General features: G+C 38.3%; 1 protein-coding gene across 3 annotated transcripts in view; it reads right to left on the reverse strand.

Annotated features, from left to right (window-relative positions):
- Positions 1-21,197, reverse strand: part of tbc1d4 (TBC1 domain family, member 4) — a 123,701-nt gene that overhangs the window by 46,550 nt on the left and 55,954 nt on the right. For all 3 annotated transcript variants that reach the window (XM_061879764.1, XM_061879763.1, XM_061879765.1), the window contains exons 8-11: positions 15,138-15,229; positions 14,941-15,051; positions 12,179-12,301; positions 2,624-2,683 (exon numbers count right to left, since the gene is read on the reverse strand). In XM_061879764.1, the coding sequence (XP_061735748.1) occupies positions 2,624-2,683; positions 12,179-12,301; positions 14,941-15,051; positions 15,138-15,229 (386 nt within the window). The remainder of the gene's footprint in view (positions 1-2,623; positions 2,684-12,178; positions 12,302-14,940; positions 15,052-15,137; positions 15,230-21,197) is intronic.

The following is a 21,197-nucleotide window of genomic DNA, read 5'->3' on the forward strand; positions in this document are numbered from 1 at the left end:
GAATTAAGGTTTTAAAATGTCTCTCCCAAAGTCCTGACCAAAACCCTATTGAGAACATGTGGACAATGCTGAAGAAAAAAGTCCATATCAGAAAACCAACAAATTTAGCTGAACTGCACCAATTTTGTCAAGAGGAGACGTCAAAAATTGAACCAGAAGCTTGCCAGAGGCTTGTGGATGGCTACTAAAAGCGCCTTATTGCAGTGAAACTAGTCAAAGGACATGTAACCAAATATTAACATTGCCGTATGTATACTTTTGACCCAGCAGATTCGGTCACATTTTCAGTAGACCCATAATAACTAAGACCTTTCTTGATCCCCGGACCAAACTTGACAGGAAAAAATTATTACATTTTGTATTAATCTAAAAAATTTAAAATATCAAAAAGTTTGGAAATGCCTGGGCTATTATTCCTCTTCCAGCTTTCCACAATGAACTAAATCATAGAATACCAACGGACCCTGTTCCACAATTAAACACTATGCAAAGACACATCCCTTTAAATGAAATAGTTTTTGAAAACAATATTGTAAATATGTATCATCAAATTTTAAACTAACAATGCGTGAAAAACATTTAAAAACATTGATATTGCCCTACTATAACCCATTTTTTATTGCTATTTTTTTGGACAGAATAAACCAAAAATACTCTTAATCTACACATTTCAAATAAGAAAAACAGTATGACAATATCCTACTTTTAAAAAATACACAAAAAAAACAAATACATGGTGAGTCTGAAAAGGAGCAGGAACGCTTATAATGTCCAGCCCCAACACTGACATATAATAAATTGGTGTTGATCAGTAATACAAAACATAATTATCTAATGTATAATAATTTTCAGTATATATAATTACATCCACATATATGCACAAATATTAAATCCACTCATCATTTTCATCAACGTTCTGATATATAACAAATTAGTAGGATTATACTTGTGTCAATGTTTTTTTTAATTATTTGAAAAATCTATTTTATTTGAAAAAATGTTCTCTACCGTTAAAATGTAGTGACATTTTGTACATTAATTAATCGAAGAAGTTATAAAGGACGAGAATTAGGAATTTGTACGCACAAAATGTAGCAAAATGCATCCATAAAAATAGCCAAAAATCTGACAAATTCCCAACATTGAAATTTTGTTCAGATTGAATTAAGAGGTTAAAAAACCCCACAAAGAAGAAGTTAACTAAAAAAATGTTTTTTTTCTAAGACTGAAAAGCTCTTAAAAATATTATCCATAATTTCAAAATGTAATAATAAAAATAATGGATAAGATTTACAGAGCGCCTTTCTATTAGACACTCAAAGCTGGACCCCGACTTAAACAAGTTGAAAAACGTATTTGGGTTTTACCATTTAGTGGTCAATTGTACGGAATATGTACTGAACTGTGCAATCTACTGATAAAAGTATCAATCAATCAATCAAAGCGCTCACAGAGAAGCGATAACCCATTATTCATTCACTCCGCATTCATACTTAGGTGGAAATTTAGCAGGATTATGTACACTCCCCCCAAAAAAGAGACTGTAATTAATAAAAAATAAAACATATATACTGTAAAAATAAGTATTTTTCAAAATAATATTCTTTTTAAAGCATTTAAAAGCGTGAAACGTTAGGATTTTGAACGTAACAATGCACTAAAAATTGTCTAACATTTGCAGACAATCTGACAAATTTTCACAATAAGATTTTAGTCTTTTAAAATGCACTGCAATCAGAAGAAAAAAAACAAAATATGTGAGTTTCCTAAAAAAGGTGTAATTTGTACAAATACAATTAAAAGTATTGAATATTTCTTAGATCCATGTTTTTTACTTTAATTTGGATTTGATGTATTAATAATGAACAGATATCAATCCCAATAATTTTTTTAGAAAATATGACAGATTTATAAAAATATGAATAAATCTGAATATTTCCTAAAACATATTTTAAACATGATTTTTTTTTTTACCTACTTTTATTAGACCTGTCCCCAATAATTTTGTAAGTTTTTTAACAAAATGTATTCAGTATTGTTGAAAAAATGACAGTTTTTGACGTTAATTTGGACTTACGCTTTTTCCCTTCGGGGTCACGGGGGGCGTTGGAGTCTATCTCAGCTACAATTGGGCAGAAGGCGGAGTACACCCTGGACAAGTCGCCACCTCATCACAGGTCCAACACAGATAGACAGACACATTCACACTCACATTCACACACTAGGGCCAATTTAGTGTTGCCATGATGTCTATGGATATTCTCTTTCATGTAGGTCATTGCACTTCCAGAACTTTCAGTATATCATAATTCTTACACGCTTATAAACTACATCACCATCGGCTTAATCTGTCACTGTTTGATATATAATATGTCTCTTATGAAGTCGTCGCAGGGACTGCGTCACACCGTGGTTCAACATTCTACACAACTGTGACACCGCGGCCCAAATGGCAGACTGGCAGGCGCACATAAGCCTTGGCCTGCGTTGCATTCTCTGTATCGTTATTACGTGACCACATGAGCAGGCAGCAGCATGTGACTGGAAGATCATGTATCACAGGTTTTTTAAAGAAAAATAAGCAAGATATGTCAATTCCCAGAATCCCAAAAAGGACACTTACTCTTTCAAAGCTGCTCATGCTTCCCATGCTTCCCAAACGGCCTCGCATCCGGCTGGCCCCCTGGAGATGACAACATGGATCAATCAATGACAAGCATAGCATTTATTCTATATTCATTATTATTAACATAATAATCGCTAGTATTCTAATGTAATAACGATGCAACACTAGAAAAGCCAATCCTTTACTGATTTGTTTTTCAAATTATATTTTCAATAACTGTATTATTTTATCACTGCATCTTTTGTAAGGTCAAGGTATGCCAAAGGGTACGTGAGATTTTTTTAAGTACTCTAAAAGTAGCAACAATTCAAAAATCCTTTATAAATATATTTATTGAATAATACTTCAACAAAATATGAATGTAAGTTCATAAAGTGTGAAAAGAAATGCAACAATGCAATATTCAGTGATGACAGCTAGATTTTTTGTGGACATGTTCCATAAATATTGATGTTAAAGATTTCTTTTTTTGTGAAGAAATGTTTGGAATGAAGTTCATGAATCCAGATGGATCTCTATTACAATCCCCAAAGAGGGCACTTAAGGTTGATACTTACTTCTATGTAGATAAATCTGCATTTATCATTGAATCACTTGTTTATTTTTCAACAAGTTTTTACTTATTTTTTATTTCATTTTTTCCAAATAGTTCAGGAAAGACCACTACAAATGAGCAATATTTTGCACTGTTATACAATTTAATAAATCAGAAACTGATGACATAGTGCTGTATTTTACTTCTTTATCTCTTTTTTTCAACCAAAAATGCTTTGCTCTGATTAGGGGGTATTTGAATTAAAAACATGTTCACAGGGGGTACATCCCTGAAAAAAGGTTGAGAAGCACTGCATTAAACCATATCCAATTGTATTTACAATCCCCAAGGTATGCGAAAATAGTGTCCAACATCACAAAATGCCACAAATTAAGTTGGCCATTTTGAATATTCCACTTCAAACATCTTCAGCAATTTCCGTAGATTCGTGGTCGGATGACACCACTTCCGCACTCTGACCATGTTATTATACAGTACAACCCAAAACCAGTGAAGTTGGCACGTTGTGTAAATGGTAAATAAAAACAGAATGCGATGATTTGTAAATCCTTTTCAACTTATATTCAATTGAATAGACTGCAAAGACAAGATATTTAAAGTCCGAACTGAGAAACTTAATTTTTGGGGCGAAATAATAATAAATAACTTGGGGCGGTATAGCTCGGTTGGTAGAGTGGTCGTGCCAGCAACTTGAGGGTTCCAGGTTAGATCCGAGCTTCTGCCATCCTAGTCACTGCCATTGTGTCCTTGGGCAAGAAACTCTACACATCTGCTCCCAGTGCAACCCACACTGGTTTAAATGTAACTTAGATATTGGGTTTCACTATGTAGAGCGCTTTGAGTCACTAGAGAAAAAGCGCTAAATAAATATAATTCACTTCACTTCACTACAAATTTAATGGCAGCAACACATTGCAAAAAAGTTGTCGCAGAGGCATTTTTACCACTGTGTTTTATGGCCTTTCCTTTTAACAACACTCAGTAAAGGTTTGGAAACTGAGGAGACCAATTTTTTTGAAGTGAAATTCTTTCCTATTCTTTCTTGATGTACAGCTTAAGTTGTTCAACAGTCTCCGTTGTGGTATTTTAAGCTTCATAATTTGCCACACATTTTCAATGGGAGACAGGTCTGGACTAAAGGGAGGCCAGTCTAGTACCCGCACTCTTTTACTATAAGCCACACTGTTGTAAAACGTGGCTTGGCATTGTTTGGCTGAAATAAGCAGGGGCGTCCATGATAACGTTGCTTGGATGGCAACATATGTTGCTCCAAAACCTGTATGTACCTTTCAGCATTAATGGTGCCTTCACAGATGTGTAAGTTACCCATGCCTTGGGCACTAATACACCCCCATACAATCACAGATGCTGGCTTTTCAACTTTGCGCCTAGAACAATCCGGATGGTTCTTTTCCTCTTTGGTCCGGAGGACACAACGTCCAGAGTTTCCAAAAATAATTTGAAATGTGGACAAGTCAGACCACAGAACACTTTTCCACTTTCCATCAGTCCATCTTCGATGAGCTCGGGCCAGCGAAGCCGGCAGCGTTTCTGGATGTTGTTGATAAATGTCTTTCGCTTTGCATAGTAGAGTTTTAACTTACACTTACAGATGTAGCGACAAACTGTAGTTACTGACAGCGGTTTTCTGAAGTCTTCCTAAACCTATGTGGTGATATCCCTTACATACTGACGTTGCTTTTTGATGCAGTACCACCTGAGGGACCCATCAATCAATCAATCAATGTTTACTTATATAGCCCTAAATCACTAGTGTCTCAAAGGGCTGCACAAACCACTACGACATCCTCAGTAGGCCCACATAAGGGCAAGGAAAACTCACACCCAGTGGGACATCGGTGACAATAATGACCCAGTGGGACGTCGGTGACAATGATGACTATGAGAACCTTGGAGAGGAGGAAAGCAATGGATGTCGAGCGGGTCTAACATGATACTGTGAAAGTTCAATCCATAATGGATCCAATACAGTTGCGAGAGTCCAGTCCAAAGCGGATCCAACACAGCAGCGAGAGTCCCGTTCATAGCGGAGCCAGCAGGAAACCATCCCAAGCGGAGGCGGATCAGCAGCGCAGAGATGTCCCCAGCCGATACACAGGCAAGCAGTACATGGCCACCGGATCGGACCGGACCCCCTCCACAAGGGAGAGTGGGACATAGAAGAAAAAGAAAAGAAACGGCAGATCAACTGGTCTAAAAAGGGAGTCTATTTAAAGGCTAGAGTATACAAATGAGTTTTAAGGTGAGACTTAAATGCTTCTACTGAGGTGGCATCTCGAACTGTTACCGGGAGGGCATTCCAGAGTACTGGAGCCCGAACGGAAAACGCTCTATAGCCCGCAGACTTTTTTTGGGCTTTGGGAATCACTAATAAGCCGGAGTCCTTTGAACGCAGATTTCTTGCCGGGACATATGGTACAATACAATCGGCAAGATAGGATGGAGCTAGACCGTGTAGTATTTTATACGTAAGTAGTAAAACCTTAAAGTCACATCTTAAGTGCACAGGAAGCCAGTGCAGGTGAGCCAGTGCAGGAGTAATGTGATCAAACTTTCTTGTTCTTGTCAAAAGTCTAGCAGCTGCATTTTGTACCAACTGTAATCTTTTAATGCTAGACATGGGGAGACCCGAAAATAATACGTTACAGTAATCGAGACGAGACATAACAAACGCATGGATAATGATCTCAGCGTCTTTAGTGGACAGAATGGAGCGAATTTTAGCGATATTGCGGAGATGAAAGAAGGCCGTTTTAGTAACGCTTTTAATGTGTGCCTCAAAGGAGAGAGTTGGGTCGAAGATAATACCCAGATTATTTACCGTGTTGCCTTGTTTAATTGTTTGGTTGTCAAATGTTAGAGTTGTATTATTAAATAGAGTTCGGTGTCTAGCAGGACCGATAATCAGCATTTCCGTTTTTTTGGCGTTGAGTTGCAAAAAGTTAGCGGACATCCATTGTTTAATTTCATTAAGACACGCCTCCAGCTGACTACAATCCGGCGTGTTGGTCAGCTTTAGGGGCATGTAGAGTTGGGTGTCATCAGCATAACAGTGAAAGCTAACACCGTATTTGCGTATGATGTCACCTAGCGGCAGCATGTAAATGCTGAAGAGTGCAGGGCCAAGGACCGAACCCTGGGGAACTCCACACGTTACCTTAACGTAGTCCGAGGTCACATTGTTATGGGAGACACACTGCATCCTATCAGTAAGATAAGAGTTAAACCAAGACAGGGCTAAGTCTGACATACCAATTCGTGTTTTGATACGTTCTAATAAAATATTATGATCGACGGTATCGAAAGCAGCGCTAAGATCGAGGAGCAGCAACATAGATGACGCATCAGAATCCATCGTTAGTAATAGATCATTAGTCATTTTTGCGAGGGCTGTCTCCGTGGAGTGATTTGCCCTGAAACCGGATTGAAAGGTTTCACATAGATTGTTAGACGCTAAGTGTTCATTTAACTGCTCCGCAACAATTTTTTCGAGGATTTTTTAAATAAAGGGAAGGTGAGACACCGGTCGGTAGTTTACCATGAGGTCAGGATCGACGTTAGGTCTTTTAAGAAGAGGATGAATAACCACTTTTTTGAATGCTAGGGGAACAGTGCCCGAGGAAAGTGATAAGTTTATAATATTTAGCACTGACGGACCTAATAATACAAAGAGCTCCTTGATCAGTTTCCCAGGAAGTGGGTCAAGTAAACATGTTGTTTGTTTTATTCCATTTACACGTTGTAACAATTCCTCTAATGTTATTTCCTCAAAACGAGAGAAACTATTTTGGAGGGCAGTATCCGCCGTATATACCATCATGTCAGTGTTAATAGAACCCCGTTGTAGCTGGGACGCATTGTCTTTAATCTCCTTTCTAATGACTTCAATTTTCTTACTAAAGAATTGCATAAAGTCATCAGCTGAGTGGGTTGAGCTACTGGAAGGAGTCCCTTGTTGGGTTAGCGATGCTACCGTACTAAACAAAAATTTAGGATCGTTTTTATTACGGTGGATGAGATTTGAGTAATATTTAGCTTTAGCTAAGGTAAGCATGCGTTTTTAAGTTATTAAACCATCACTCCATGCTTGATGGTGCACCTCAAGTTTAGTCGTGCGCCATTTGCGTTCCAGCTTTCTACATAATAATTTCTGAGCTCTAGTTTCTTCTGTAAACCACAGGGTGCGCTTTTTTGGAGCCTTTTTTAACTTTAGCGGTGCTATGTTATCAATGGTTTCGCGCAGGGCGTCGTTAATGTTGTTAGTGAGGTTATCAATAGAGCCCACATATTTTGGGAATGGTGCCATTACCGAGGGCAGTAGGTCAGCAAGAGTTGTCGTTGTGGCCGTATTAATGTTGCGGCTGCTATAGCAGTTATTATTATTATTAGTTTGACGAACATGCGTCTGAACCTCGAATTTTATAAGGTAATGATCGGACAATACTTTAGTATACGGGAGTATCGTAACTTTGGAAACGGTGATACCCCTGACAAGCACTAGGTCTATCGTATTACTGTTGCGATGCGTGGGTTCATTTATTATTTGTGTGAGACCACAGCTATCAATTATAGTCTGGAGCGCTACGCACGGTGGGTCCGATGGGGTATTCATATGGATATTAAAGTCCCCCATTATGATTATATTATCGGCGTGTGTCACTAGATCAGCAACGAACTCTGAGAATTCATTGATAAAGTCCGAACAGGGCCCTGGGGGGCGGTAGATAACAGCCAGGTGTAGAGGCAGCGGTGTGACAGACCTCATAGTAAGCACCTCAAACGATTTATATTTATTATTTATGTTAGGACTAAGGTTAAAGTTTTCGTTGTATATTAGTGCGACCCCCCCACCCCTTTTAAGCGGACGGGCAATATGCGCATGTGTAAAGTTAGGAGGACATGCCTCATTTAGCGCAAAAAAGTCGTTTGGTTCAAGCCAGGTTTCGCTGAGACCGATGACGTTAAGATTGTTGTCTCTGACGATATCATTAACTAACAATGTTTTGGGAGACAATGATCTTATGTTTAAAAAACCTATATTATAGGTAGTGGGCTGTTTTAGGGAGTTTTTGATCAAATTATCCGTAGTAGCAATATTAATAATGTTGTGTTTATTATGCCCAGTGCATTTAGTATAATTACGACCATATCTAGGAATTGATACGACGGGAATTTTCCGATTGTTTGATTGTTGCTTTGATAAACTGCACGCATCATGGTTAGCCACCTCAGTAACGGGGATTTTCCGATTGTTTGTTTGTTGCTTTGATAAACTGCACGCATCATGGTTAGCCACCTCAGTAACGGGAATTTTCCGACTCTCTGTTTGTTGCTTTGATAAATATTACAGACCCATGGTCTGTAATATCATCGCTTACGTGCAGTGTTTTCTCCAGATTCTCTGAACCTTTTGATATTAGACCTTAGATGGTGAAATCCCTAAATTCTTCGCAATAGCTCGTTGAGAAATGTTGTTCTTAAACTGTTCGACAATTTGCTCAAGCATTTGCTCACAAAGTGGTGACCCTCGCACCATCATTGTTTGTGAATGACTGAGCATTTCATGGAAGCTGCTTTTATACCAAATCATGGCACCAACCGGTTCCCAACTAGCCTGTTCACCAGTGGGATGTTCCAAATAAGTGTTTGATGAGCATTCCTCACTTTTCTCAGTCTTTTGTACCACTTCTGCCAGCTTTTTTGAAACATGTTGCAGGCATCAAATTCCAAATGAGCCAATATTTGCAAAAAATAAAGTTCCCAGTTCGTACATTAAGTATCTCTTCTTTGCAGTCTATTCAATTGAATATTGGATAAAAAGGATTTGCAAATCATTGTATTCTCTTTTTATTTACGATTTACACAACGTGCCAACTTCACTGGTTTTGAGGTTTGTAGATTAATCATTCTTGAAATACGCAAAAATTGGTATGTGCTGTTTATCATTCACAATCCTTATGTAAGACAAGAACAAATATGCCTGGCTTTTTTATGCATTAGAAATTGTAAATAAATAGCTAACAATTGAGTTACCAGATCTAGGGTCCTCTATTGCGCCCATTAAACCCTCTAAAAATATCCAAAAAGCACCAACAATATTCTATTTATATTTCCTGAGCCTGAAAATTAACCAAATATGAGTGATATCGTTATTATAACTGCTAATGCAGACGACCTATTTTAACGATAGCATTGAGCTTATGCTGGCTTATGCTGCTATTGTTGGCACAATAAGCCGGCGGCTACTTTTGTCTCGCCTAAAATTTACTAAATGTAGATTCTAGATTATAATTCATGCATCTCTCACCTGCTAGTAGACAAATGTGGCCAAGGACCGACAGGCAGGTAGACTTTGACATCCCGCAAGATGTTGAAAAAGACACAAATAGACGCAAGTTGCAGCAACTTTTTTAAATCCTTGGTGAGGACTGTGATTGAATCTTCATCTAAACAGGATTAAGTGAGCATCCTGTTCGTTAGTTGGTATGTTTAGCACCTAGCAATGCTGTTGATGATTTAATGTTTCAATAAAGCTGCATCCGTTTAACACTCGGCTTCTAAAATGTATTACTCATCATCTTTGTGTTCGGGGTCCAAAGTAATTGTTGGTTCTCAGGAAGTCTGCTTGATTAGCATTGTTGTTGATGGGGAAGGGATCTGTGGTTCTTCACTCTACGTCACGGATCACATGACCGTGTTGTGTTGGTGTTAACGCAATTTGTGTCTTTTTACGCATTGAACTCAGAAAGGACGCAAATACAATACTTTTTTTTTTAACCGATTATAGCTTTTTGCCAGTGTTTTGTTATTTTTTGTTTATATTTTCCAGGTAAAACTATTAATTATTGTTGACTTCAAAGTGGAATGTGACATTTATCAGGATAATGCATTCATTTATAATTTGTTTACAAAACGCTTACAAAAAATGGGAACCCAAAAATGTACTGTGGGACCACATTTTATTTAGAAAATTCATAGCGCCAACACTATTGGTACTACAAACCCCGTTTCCATATGAGTTGGGAAATTGTGTTAGATGTAAATATAAACGGAAAACAATGATTTTGCACATCATTTTCAAGCCATATTCAGTTGAATAGGCTACAAAGACAACATATTTGATGTTCAAACTGATAAAAAAAATGTTTTTTGCAAATAATCATTAACTTTAGAATTTGATGCCAGCAACACGTGACAAAAAAGTTGGGAAAGGTGGCAATAAATACTGATACAGTTGAGGAATGCTCATCAAACACTTATTTGGAACATGCCACAGGTGTGCAGGCTAATTGGGGACAGGTGGGTGCCATGATTGGGTATAAAAACAACTTCCCAAAAAATGCTCAGTCTTTCACAAGAAAGGATGGGGAGAGGTACACCCCTTTGTACACAACTGCATGAGCAAATAGTCATACAGTTTAAGAACAACGTTTCTCAAAGTGCAATTGCAAGAAATTTAGGGATTTCAACATATACGGTCCATAATATCATCAAAAGGTTCAGAGAATCTGGAGAAATAACTACACGTAAGCGGCATGGCCGGAAACCAACATTGAATGACCGTGACCTTCGATCCCTCAGACGGCACTGTGTCAAAAACCAACATCAATCTCTAAAGTATATCACCACATGGGCTCTGGAACAGTTCAGAAAACCACTGTCACTAAATACAGTTTGTCGCTACATTTGTAAGTGCAAGTTAAAGCTCTACTATGCAAAGCGAAAGCCATTTATCAACAACATCCAGAAACGCCGCCAGCTTCTCTGGGCCCGTGATCATCTAAGATGGACTGATGCAAAGAGGAAAAGATTTCTGTGGTCTGACGAGTCCACATTTCAAATTGTTTTTGGAAATTTTCGACATCGTGTCAACCGGACCAAAGGGGAAGCAAACAATCCAGACTGTTATCGACACAAAGTTCAAAAGCCAGCATCTGTGATGGTATGGGGGTGCATTAGTACCCAAGGCCAGGTATCTTACACATCTTTGAAGGCACCGTTAATGCTGAAAGGTACATACAGGTTTTGGAACAACATATAGCTGACATTTAAGTGCCGTCTTTTTCATGGACGCCCCTGCTTATTTCAGCAAGACAATGCCAAGCCACTTTCAGCATGTGTTACAACAGCGTGGCTTCGTAAAAAAAGAGTCGGGTACTTTCCTGGCCCGCCTGCAGTTCAGACCTGTCTCCCATCGAAAATGTGTGGTGCATTATGAAGTGTAAAATACGACAGTGGAGACCACGGACTGTTGAACGACTGAAGCTCTACATAAAACAAAAATGGGAAAAAATTCCACTTTCAAAGCTTCAACAATTAGTTTCCTCAGTTCCCAAAAGCTTATTGAGTGTTGTTAAAAGAAAAGGTGATGTAACACAGTGTTGAACATGCCCTTTCCCAACTACTTTGGCACGTGTTACAGCCATAAAATTGTAAGTTAATTATTATTTGCAGAAAATAAAATAAAGTTTGAGTTTGAACATCAAATATCTTGTCTTTGTAGTGCATTCAATTGAATTAGGGTTGAAAAGGATTTGCAAATTATTGTATTCCGTTTATATTTACACCTAACAAAATTTCCCAACTCATATGGAAACTGTGTTTGTATAATGAGCATATCTATTTATTCGCAAACTCTGCTGGTCTGTTGGTGTCATAAATCAGATATAGCTTCAATATGGGGGCAACTTTTACCCATTATACTGGTACTTAAAAGCATTCTTCAATTAAGGTCAAATATTTCCGAGCTGTTTTCTTTTCTGAGGTCATCAATAAAATCTATGAGAAAATAACAGATGGCAGCATGGGGCCTCATACCAGAGATCAGCCTGGATCTTGCTCCGGAAGTGTAATTACTCTGCATGCAGATATGGGTCAATCCAAATCCCCGACAGGACAGCCAGACAAAACACGTCAACAAACAAAGGGGTGTCCTGTGGCAGACACACCCTGTCACCTGAGGCAGAGACACTTACCCTGGCCAGGATGTTCTCCAGGGAGGTGGTGAGGGACGAGCGAGCTTTACTTTTAAGGATGTCCAATTTGAAGCGGCTGCCTGTGGATCCGGCGTCCCCCGCCGACGCGTTGTTTGCCGCGTTCTAAAGACAATGGCAGGAGATAATACAAACATAACAATGGCTGACCATTTATAATACAGTGCGGCCCCTAAAACTAAACACATCTGTGAACATACCACTGGGTTGACTGTTCCATTATTGTTTATCCTTAATGGTGTGTAACTCCTTTTTGCACTTGTATGACCGTCAAAATGTTACAAATGTTACTTTGAAACATCGCCTTTGCATTTGCCAAAAGGTTTTATGCCTAAAACCAGGGGTCATGCTTGGAAAAACTCCTCACAGAGAATTTGCCTGATTGCAACCAAACTTGAACCAGGACTAGAAGACAGATGGGAAACGCTGAATCCAGAAGGTTTTTGGCCTGCGCCAAAGGATGTGGGCGAAGCTTGGTGGAAAAGTTCGATACTTTGTTGATTTGTCATAAAAAAATGACATTGAGCATTAACTTCACCTGTTGTGCATGATAATGGCGATGTTTTGACAAGATCTATACGTCATCACTTTGTGACAACACCACTTAATGATAACCAGGGATGTGTCGATCAATCGGTCACCGATCAGTATCGGCCACTTTTTGTGAAAAAGTATGTGATCATTATTGCCAATTAATGCCGATCGCTGACATTGTATTTGTTTTGGACTCCCGGCTGAAAACCGTCTGGCAGCTAAATTTTCTGTCTCCTACAGATTGTGGAGCCTCTCTCCTAAACTCATAAAAATCACCTTCATTGCGGAAAATAAACCGCATTTCTTAGTATCTTAAATATCATTATCAAGTACTTTTCTTACTGGAAGACGAGGCTAAACATGTTACACACAAAGGGCAAACCAGGAGCAGGCATACTTTAAAGCTTTAAACGAAACCAAGAAATAAGTGCTTAGTAAAGTTTAAGAAGTGTTGGTGAAACCATGTTACAGCAGAAAGTAAGCAGCTATTAACATGAAATTACCAAATAGATTAATAAGAGGCTAGAGCAGGGATCTTAGGCCAATTACGGCCCGCGAGACGTTTTTTTGCGGCCACCACCTTAATATGAGAGTTTAATGTGCAAATTCTCAGCAACTTCTATAGAAGTATGGTTGAGAGTGTCCTTACCAGCTCAATCATGGTCTGGTATGGAAACTGCACTGCTAAGGACAGGAAGGCACTCCAGCGAGTGATTAAAACTGCTCAGTACATATCAGGAGCAGCCTTCCCCTCACTACAGGACATGTACTCTACCAGGGCCACCAGGAGAGCTCACAACATCATAAAGGACAGTACACATCCCCAGCACAGTCTCTTCAACCTCCTACCATCAGGCAGATGATACAGGAGCCTGAAACCCAGGACAATGAGACTGACAAACTGTTTCTACCCACAGGCCATCAGGCTTGTGAATGCTAACTTGTGAATGCTAGCTCACCCCCAACCCCCATTTTTACTTTGTCTTTTTGAATAAAAGACAGCTACCTTGACCACCTCCGAACTGTGAACCATCACTGTAGACACATTTCACCTTTGATCACTAAAGACACTTTAACTGCTGCTGTGACCCAAGGTCACCTCCATATTTATACTGTTGACTGTCAATCAGAATGTGCAATAATGTTATTTTACTTACTGTGCCTTGTATATACATTTTTATTTTTATTTTTTATTTTTAGCAAAGTACCGTTTGATTTGTTGAAGGTTGGACTAGAAAAGTAAGATTTTCATTGCACGGAAAACTGTCTGTTTAACTGTGCATATGAGAATAAACAATCTTGAATCTTAAATGGCGCTTGACAACGTTGTGTTATTTGGGTCCAAATTGGCTCTTTCAACATTCTGGGTTGCCTACCCCTGCATTAGTGGAAAAGCGGCAAATGAGTGAAAGTGAAAGAGACGTTGCCATGGAGACGAGGGTTTTCTTACATGCCTGGCTACAGTCACACCGCAACACCTGTCCGTCAGTAATAACAGTCCCCGATAACCTGGACCAAATCAAACCGTTATGTGTTTTTTTTATTGTTTAATTTGCATTGCCTCACACAATGAACACTACATATATTTCTATATTTCGATATCAGCATAAAACCCTGATCGGGAAATCCCTAGAGGTGACCATCGTCTACATTGTATAAGATATTTAATATATGTCTGCTTTATACTTGGTTGTGTTATCATTTTGATAAGATTAACTACCATATCAATCCAAATATCAGATGGTAGAATTTACCCTGGAAAGAAAGTCTTGTGTTTGGCGGTCTGGAGATGTACACATGCGAACCAACAGTGAGCAGCACTAAACGACTGAATATCCCCAAAGATAATCAGAGTGTTTCTTACTGTCACTCAAACACACTTTTTTGGAAAGAAAATTAGGATTTCGTAAGGTAAAACATGCGCTAAAATCAGTCAAAAATCTGAAAATTTCTCACAACAATGGGATTGCACTGCAATCAGAAGAAGATCCCAAACAATTTGTGATACCTCAAAAAATATTATTTTGTATCAATTAAAAACATTGAATATTTCTTACATTTATGTTTTTTACTTTTTTATATCACTTTTATATGATTTTTTTTTCAACGTTTGTATGACCATTTGGGGTCTGCAAAGGTTGTAGCACGAAACAACTAATTATTCCCTAAGCAAATCAGAGCTTTTTTTCTTGCCACTCACACACAGTTACCTGGGGGACCTCTCCAATATGGAGGTGCGTCTTCTGCTTGCTTTCACTAAGCTGTCTGAGATGAAGAATGACCAGTTCGTTCTCCTCTTGGTCTGAACCAGGCTTCAGTCTCTGCACAACAGCAAAACATATAATAGTTGAAAGTCAAACACTAACTAAAATGCTAAGAAGGCTTTTCACTGCGCGGCCAACCTTACCTGAAGTCGCTCGAAGATGTCCACTTGCTCATTGTCAGCCAGTTGGGAGACATACTTCTGGATGGCCACCTTTGCTCGTGGCGGGTAGAGGCCTGGGAAAGAGCAAACGTTGATAATGAGAATGTGGTGGCATTATGTCATGTCACTGCTGGGTTTTTACATGGATCGAGATTGTTTTAAGGTACTTTCTCCTACTGTCTAATGTGGTATGCTACTTTAAATTAAATGTATTTGATTACTCAGTGGCTTAGTGGTTAGAGCATGGGTGTCAAACTCTGGCCCGCCGTGTAATATCATTTGGCCCTTGAGGTAATATCAAATTAGAGCTGGCCCGCTGGTATTATACAGGGGCGGTGCCACTGTAACAGCGCATTTGCCAACCCTCCCAAATTTCACTGCCCCTCCCATTATATCTCCCAGGGCCACCATTTTTCCGAATTTCTCCCAATTTCCACCCGGACAACAATATTAGGGGCGAGCCTTGAAGGCATTACCTTTAGCGTCTTCTACAACATGTCGTCACGTCCGCTTTTCCGCCATACAAACAACGTGCCAGCCCAGTCACATAATATATGCGGCTTTAACACACACGAGTGAATGCAAAGCATACTTGGTCAACAGCCATACAGGTCACACTGAGGGTGGCCGTATAAACAACTTTAACACTGTTACAAATATGCGCCACACTGTGAAGCCACACCAAACAAGAATGACTAGCAGATTTCGGGAGAACATCTGCACCGTAACACACGTAATACCCAGACCCCTTGCAGCACTAACTCTTCCGGGATGCTACAATATACACCCCCACTACCACCAACCCCCCCTCCCATCAGCATGCCACTGTGAATTGTTCCTGTTTGCGGATGACTCGGCCCTGCTGGTATCCGGCAAGGACAAGTCACAGGTGGAACAAATCCTCAGTGCTGAACTCCTCAATATTTGCACCTGGCTCGCTGACAACAAGCTATCCATACACTTAGGTAAAACGGAATCCATCCTATTTGGGTCCCATATCAAACTTAAGAAGGTCAGTGACTTCACTATAAAAGTGGGTGACATTGTTATCACCAGGAAGGATGAGATCACCTACCTAGGTTCCATTCTAGAGGCTAATCTTTCCTGTGATAAAATGGCAACCACGGTGATCAAAAAGGTCAACCAAAGAACAAGATTCCTCTACAGAATCTCCTCTCTGGTCAACAAAAGCACCTTGAGGATTCTAGCGGGAACTCTCATTCAACCCTTCTTCGATTACGCTTGCACCTCCTGGTACCCCAGCACCTCCAAAACCCTCAAATCTAGACTCCAAACATCCCAGAATAAGCTAATCCGGTTACTTTTAGACCTCCACTCCAGATCACACCTCAATCCAACCCACTTCTCCAAAGTGGGCTGGCTCAGGAAGGAGGACAGAGTAAAACAACTTGCACTGAGCCTAGTCTATAAAATCCGCTACACCTCTTTGATACCGAAGTACATGTCAAACTACTTCCTTAACGTAAATGACCGCCATAACCACAACACCAGGGGGAGCTCCACAAACCACGTTAAACCCAGATTTTGATCTAACAAAGGTCTTAACTCATTCTCTTTCTATGCCGCATCAATGTGGAATGCACTCCCAACAGGTATAAAAGTAAGTGCATCTCTATATTCCTTCAAAACCGCTCTAAAACAACACCTCCAGGCAACTTCAACACTTTACTAATAGCCTCCTCCATTCACATCCCATCTCCCCGGATTATGAACAACTCAAATGTACTTCTAATGTATATACTTGTTCTTATGCTATCTGAACTCACTATGTTCTCTACTGGCTGTACATATCCTACTAAGTAAGACCTACACTGTTTCAATGTCCACATTTCTCTGTTGATGCAATTGTTGATGACTGAAGTTCTGATATCAACCAAAGGTCCTCATCCCACCCCCCGGATTGTAAATAATGTAAATAATTCAATGTACATACTATGATGATTAACTTGTGTGATGACTGTATTATGTTGATAGTATATATTTGTACCATGAATTGATTAACGTGGACCCCGACTTAAACAAGTTGAAAAACTTATTCGGGTGTTACCATTTAGTGGTCAATTGTACGGAATATGTACTGTACTGTGCAATCTACTAATAAAAGTATCAATCAATCAATCCCCCATAATTTTTATTTAAATTGTATTTGATATGCCATTGATATTTTTAAATTATTATTGATATGTTGATAAGCAACACTAAATTGGCCCTAGTGTGTGAATGTGAGTGTGCACGTTGTCTCTCTATCTGTGTTGTCCCTGTGATGAGGTCGTGACTTGTCCATGGTGTACCTACCTTTCGCCGGAATGCAGCTGAGATAGGCTCAAGCGACCCCAGAAGAGACAAGCGGTAGGAAATGGATGGATAATTTGAAACTCGACATTGCATGTCACTATAAAGTTATAAAAGCCTTGTTTGTTCAATATTCAATGCAAAACTTGTTTGGATCCCTATTAAAAGGTTAAATTCTTCAACCTTGGCCCGCGGCTTTGTTCCGTTTTAAATGTTGGCCCACTCTGTATTTGAGTTTGACACCCCTGGGTTAGAGTGTCCGCCCTGAGATCGGTAGGTTTTGAGATCAAATCCCAGCCGAGTCATACCAAAGACTATAAAAATGGGACCCATTGCCACCCTGCTTGGTACTCAGCATCAAGGGTTGGAATTGGGGGTTAAATCACCATAAATGATTCCCGGGCACGGCACCGCTGCTGCCCACTGCTCCCCTCACTTCCCAGGGGGTGGTCAAGGGAATGGGTCAAATCCAGAGGACACATTTCACCACACCTAGTGTGTGTGTGACAATCATTGGTACTTTAACTTTAACTTAATGTATTACCGGTGGGAACTGTACAGAAAATAACATCAGTTGTGGCTTACTATGAAATAAATAAATACAACTATTGCTGTCAACAAAACCCAAAATCAGTGAAGTTGGCACCTTGTGTAATTCGTAAATAAAAACAGAATCAAATGATTTGCAAATCCTTTTCAACTAATATTCACATGAATAGACAGCTAAGACAACATATTTAATGTTCCAACTGAGACACATGTTTTTTTTTTTGCAAATAATCATTAACTTAGAATTTAATGGCAGCAACACATTACAAAAAAGTTGGCACAAGGGCATTTTTACCACTGTGTTACATGGCCTTTCCTTTTAACAACACTCAGTTAACGTTTGAGAACTGAGGATACCAATTTTTGAAGCTTTTCAGGTGGAATTCTTTACCATTCTTGCTTGATGAACAGCTTAAGTTGTTCAATAGTCCGGGGTTTCCGTTGTGGTATTTTAGACTTCATATTGTGCCGAAAATTTTCAATGGGAGACAGGCCTGGCCTACAGGCAGGCTAGTCTAGTACCCGCACTCTTTTACTATGAAGCTACACTGTTGTAACACGTGGCTTGGAACACCTCAGAAAACCACTGTCAATGACTACAGTTTGTCGCTATATCTGTAAATGCAAGTTAAAACTCTACTATGCAAAGCAAAAGCCATTGATAAACAACGCCCAGAAACGCCGCCGGTTTCCCTGGCCCGGAGCTCATCTAAGATGGACTGATGCGAAGTGGAAAAGTATTCTGTGGTCTGACAAGTCCACATTTCCAATTATATTTGGAAACTGTGGACGTGGTGTCCTCCGGAACAAAGAGGAAAATAACCATCCGGATTGTTATAGGCGCAAAGTTCAAAAGCCAGCATCTGTGATGGTTACCCATGCCCAAGGCATGGGTAATTTATACATATGTGAAGGCACCATTAATGCTGAAAGGTACATACAGGTTTTGAGCAACATATGTTGTCATCCAAGCAACGTTATGATGGACGCCCCTGCTTATTTCAGCAAGACAATGCCAAGCCACATGTTACAACAGCGTGGCTTCGTAGTAAAAGATTGCAGGTACTTTCCTGGCCCGCCTGCAGTCCAGACCTGTCTCCCATCGAAAATGTGTGGCGCATTATGAAACGTAAAATACAACAGCGGAGACTCCGGACTGTTGAACAACTGAAGCTCTACATAAAACAAGAATGACAAAGAATTCCACTTTCAAAGCTTCAACAATTAGTTTCCTCAGTTCCCAAACGTTTATTGAGTGTTGTTAAAAGAAAAGGTGATGTAACACAGTGGTGAAAATGCCCTTTCCCAACTACTTTGGAACATGTTGCAGCCATGAAATTCTAAGTTAATTATTATTTGCAAAAAAAAAAAAGAGTTTATGAGTTTGAACATCAAATATCTTGTTTTTGTAGTGCATTCCACTGAATATGGGTTGAAAATAATTTGCAAATCATTGTATTTCGTTGATATTTACATATATCCATATATCCAACACAATTTCCCAACTCATATGGAAACGGGATTTGTAGATTTTTTTTTTTACAGAATTGACCAATCTTTGACAAAATTATGCATTAAATTATTGTGAGTGAGAATGGACGAACGAACGGTCATTAACCCAGAATATTTTACACATTTTATTAATTATACAATAATTTAATTCTAATACTATGAATACTTCATCATTTGAAGGATTGTATAATTATGTGCATACAACACATTTTAAACTAGTTTTATTTTTGTGAGTTTATGATTTTTTGGGGGGTTTTATTAATTAAAAAAATCACATGAATAATTTTTATTGAATAGATAAAGGGGCTGTTTGCAAGTTTATATTACATTTTCAAACCAAAAACTATAACAAAAATACCACTTCATAACTAGAATGAGTGTAATATTATGTGCATCTAAAAATGTTTCTCTATAAATTGTAATTTAAAAAAAATTGAACTTGCCCTTCTTTAGTTAATTTAGAATATATGTTTTATTTTATTAATTATAAAATCATTTAAACAATTTTTTATGAATACTTAAAGGGGCTGTTTGCAACTTTATATTACATTTTCAAACCCATAAAATATAACAAGAACACCACTTTATAATTAGAATGAGTGTATAATTATGTGCATATCCATTTTGTTCAATATTTATCATAATAAAAAAAGTGCTTTATTTTACTTAGTTTAGAATTGCTTTTTTCGTTTTAATAATAATAAATAATTTAGATTATTATTTATGAATACTTAAAGGAGCTCTTTGCAATTTTATATTACATTTTCAAACCAAAAAAATATAACAAGAACACCACAATTAGAATGAGTGACAATGAATTATCTGCATATACATTTTTTTTAATATATATAATAAACCAAATATAAAATTGCTTTGTTTTATTAAGTTTAGAATAAATGTTTTCGTTTTACTAATAATAAAATTATTTTAAACATTTTTTATGAATACTTAAAAGGGGCTGTTTGCACTTTATATTACATTTTCAAACCAAAAAATATACAAGAACACCACTTCAGTTTCAGAATGAATGTACAGAAAATCGTAATTACAACAAAATTAAAACAAGATTTATTTTAGTTAGTTTTACTTTATTATTATTTCTTCTTTCTTTTTAAGTTTCATAAATTATATAATAAAAAAAGCATTTTTTTATGACTGTTTGCAACTTTAAATTAAATTTTTTTAAACCAAAAATTATTACACCAACACCAAATGATTTTACCATTTGTGGTTTAAAAGAAAATATTCAACAATAAATGTCTATATTTGTCACAATCAGATGTTCAACTTCGTAAAACCTTTTCACACAGACCCAATTATTGTTGCCTATGATTGTTTTTAATTTTCCCTGTCCATAAGCGCGCCTAATCACAGGAGGATCTTCGCATACGAGAGGATTAAAAGAGCAGATGCAATGGCTGCCGTGCAGACGACGTCATAATTCTCTCCAAACACCGCCACGCACGCTTTTTCTCTGCGTGTGCGTATCCTGAAGGGTTAAGCATGGAAGAGGGCGGGTGACAATGATCAAAATGAGCGCTCTCAAAGCTGTTACATACAGCAGCTTTAAATATGATGTATGTTTAATCATGTGCATATACAATTTTTTCAACATACCAGTACATACTAATTAGAATTTAAATAAAGTTTAACCAATTTAATTTGAGA

This window comes from Nerophis ophidion, linkage group LG19, assembly GCF_033978795.1.
Source record: "Nerophis ophidion isolate RoL-2023_Sa linkage group LG19, RoL_Noph_v1.0, whole genome shotgun sequence".
NCBI lineage: Eukaryota > Metazoa > Chordata > Actinopteri > Syngnathiformes > Syngnathidae > Nerophis > Nerophis ophidion.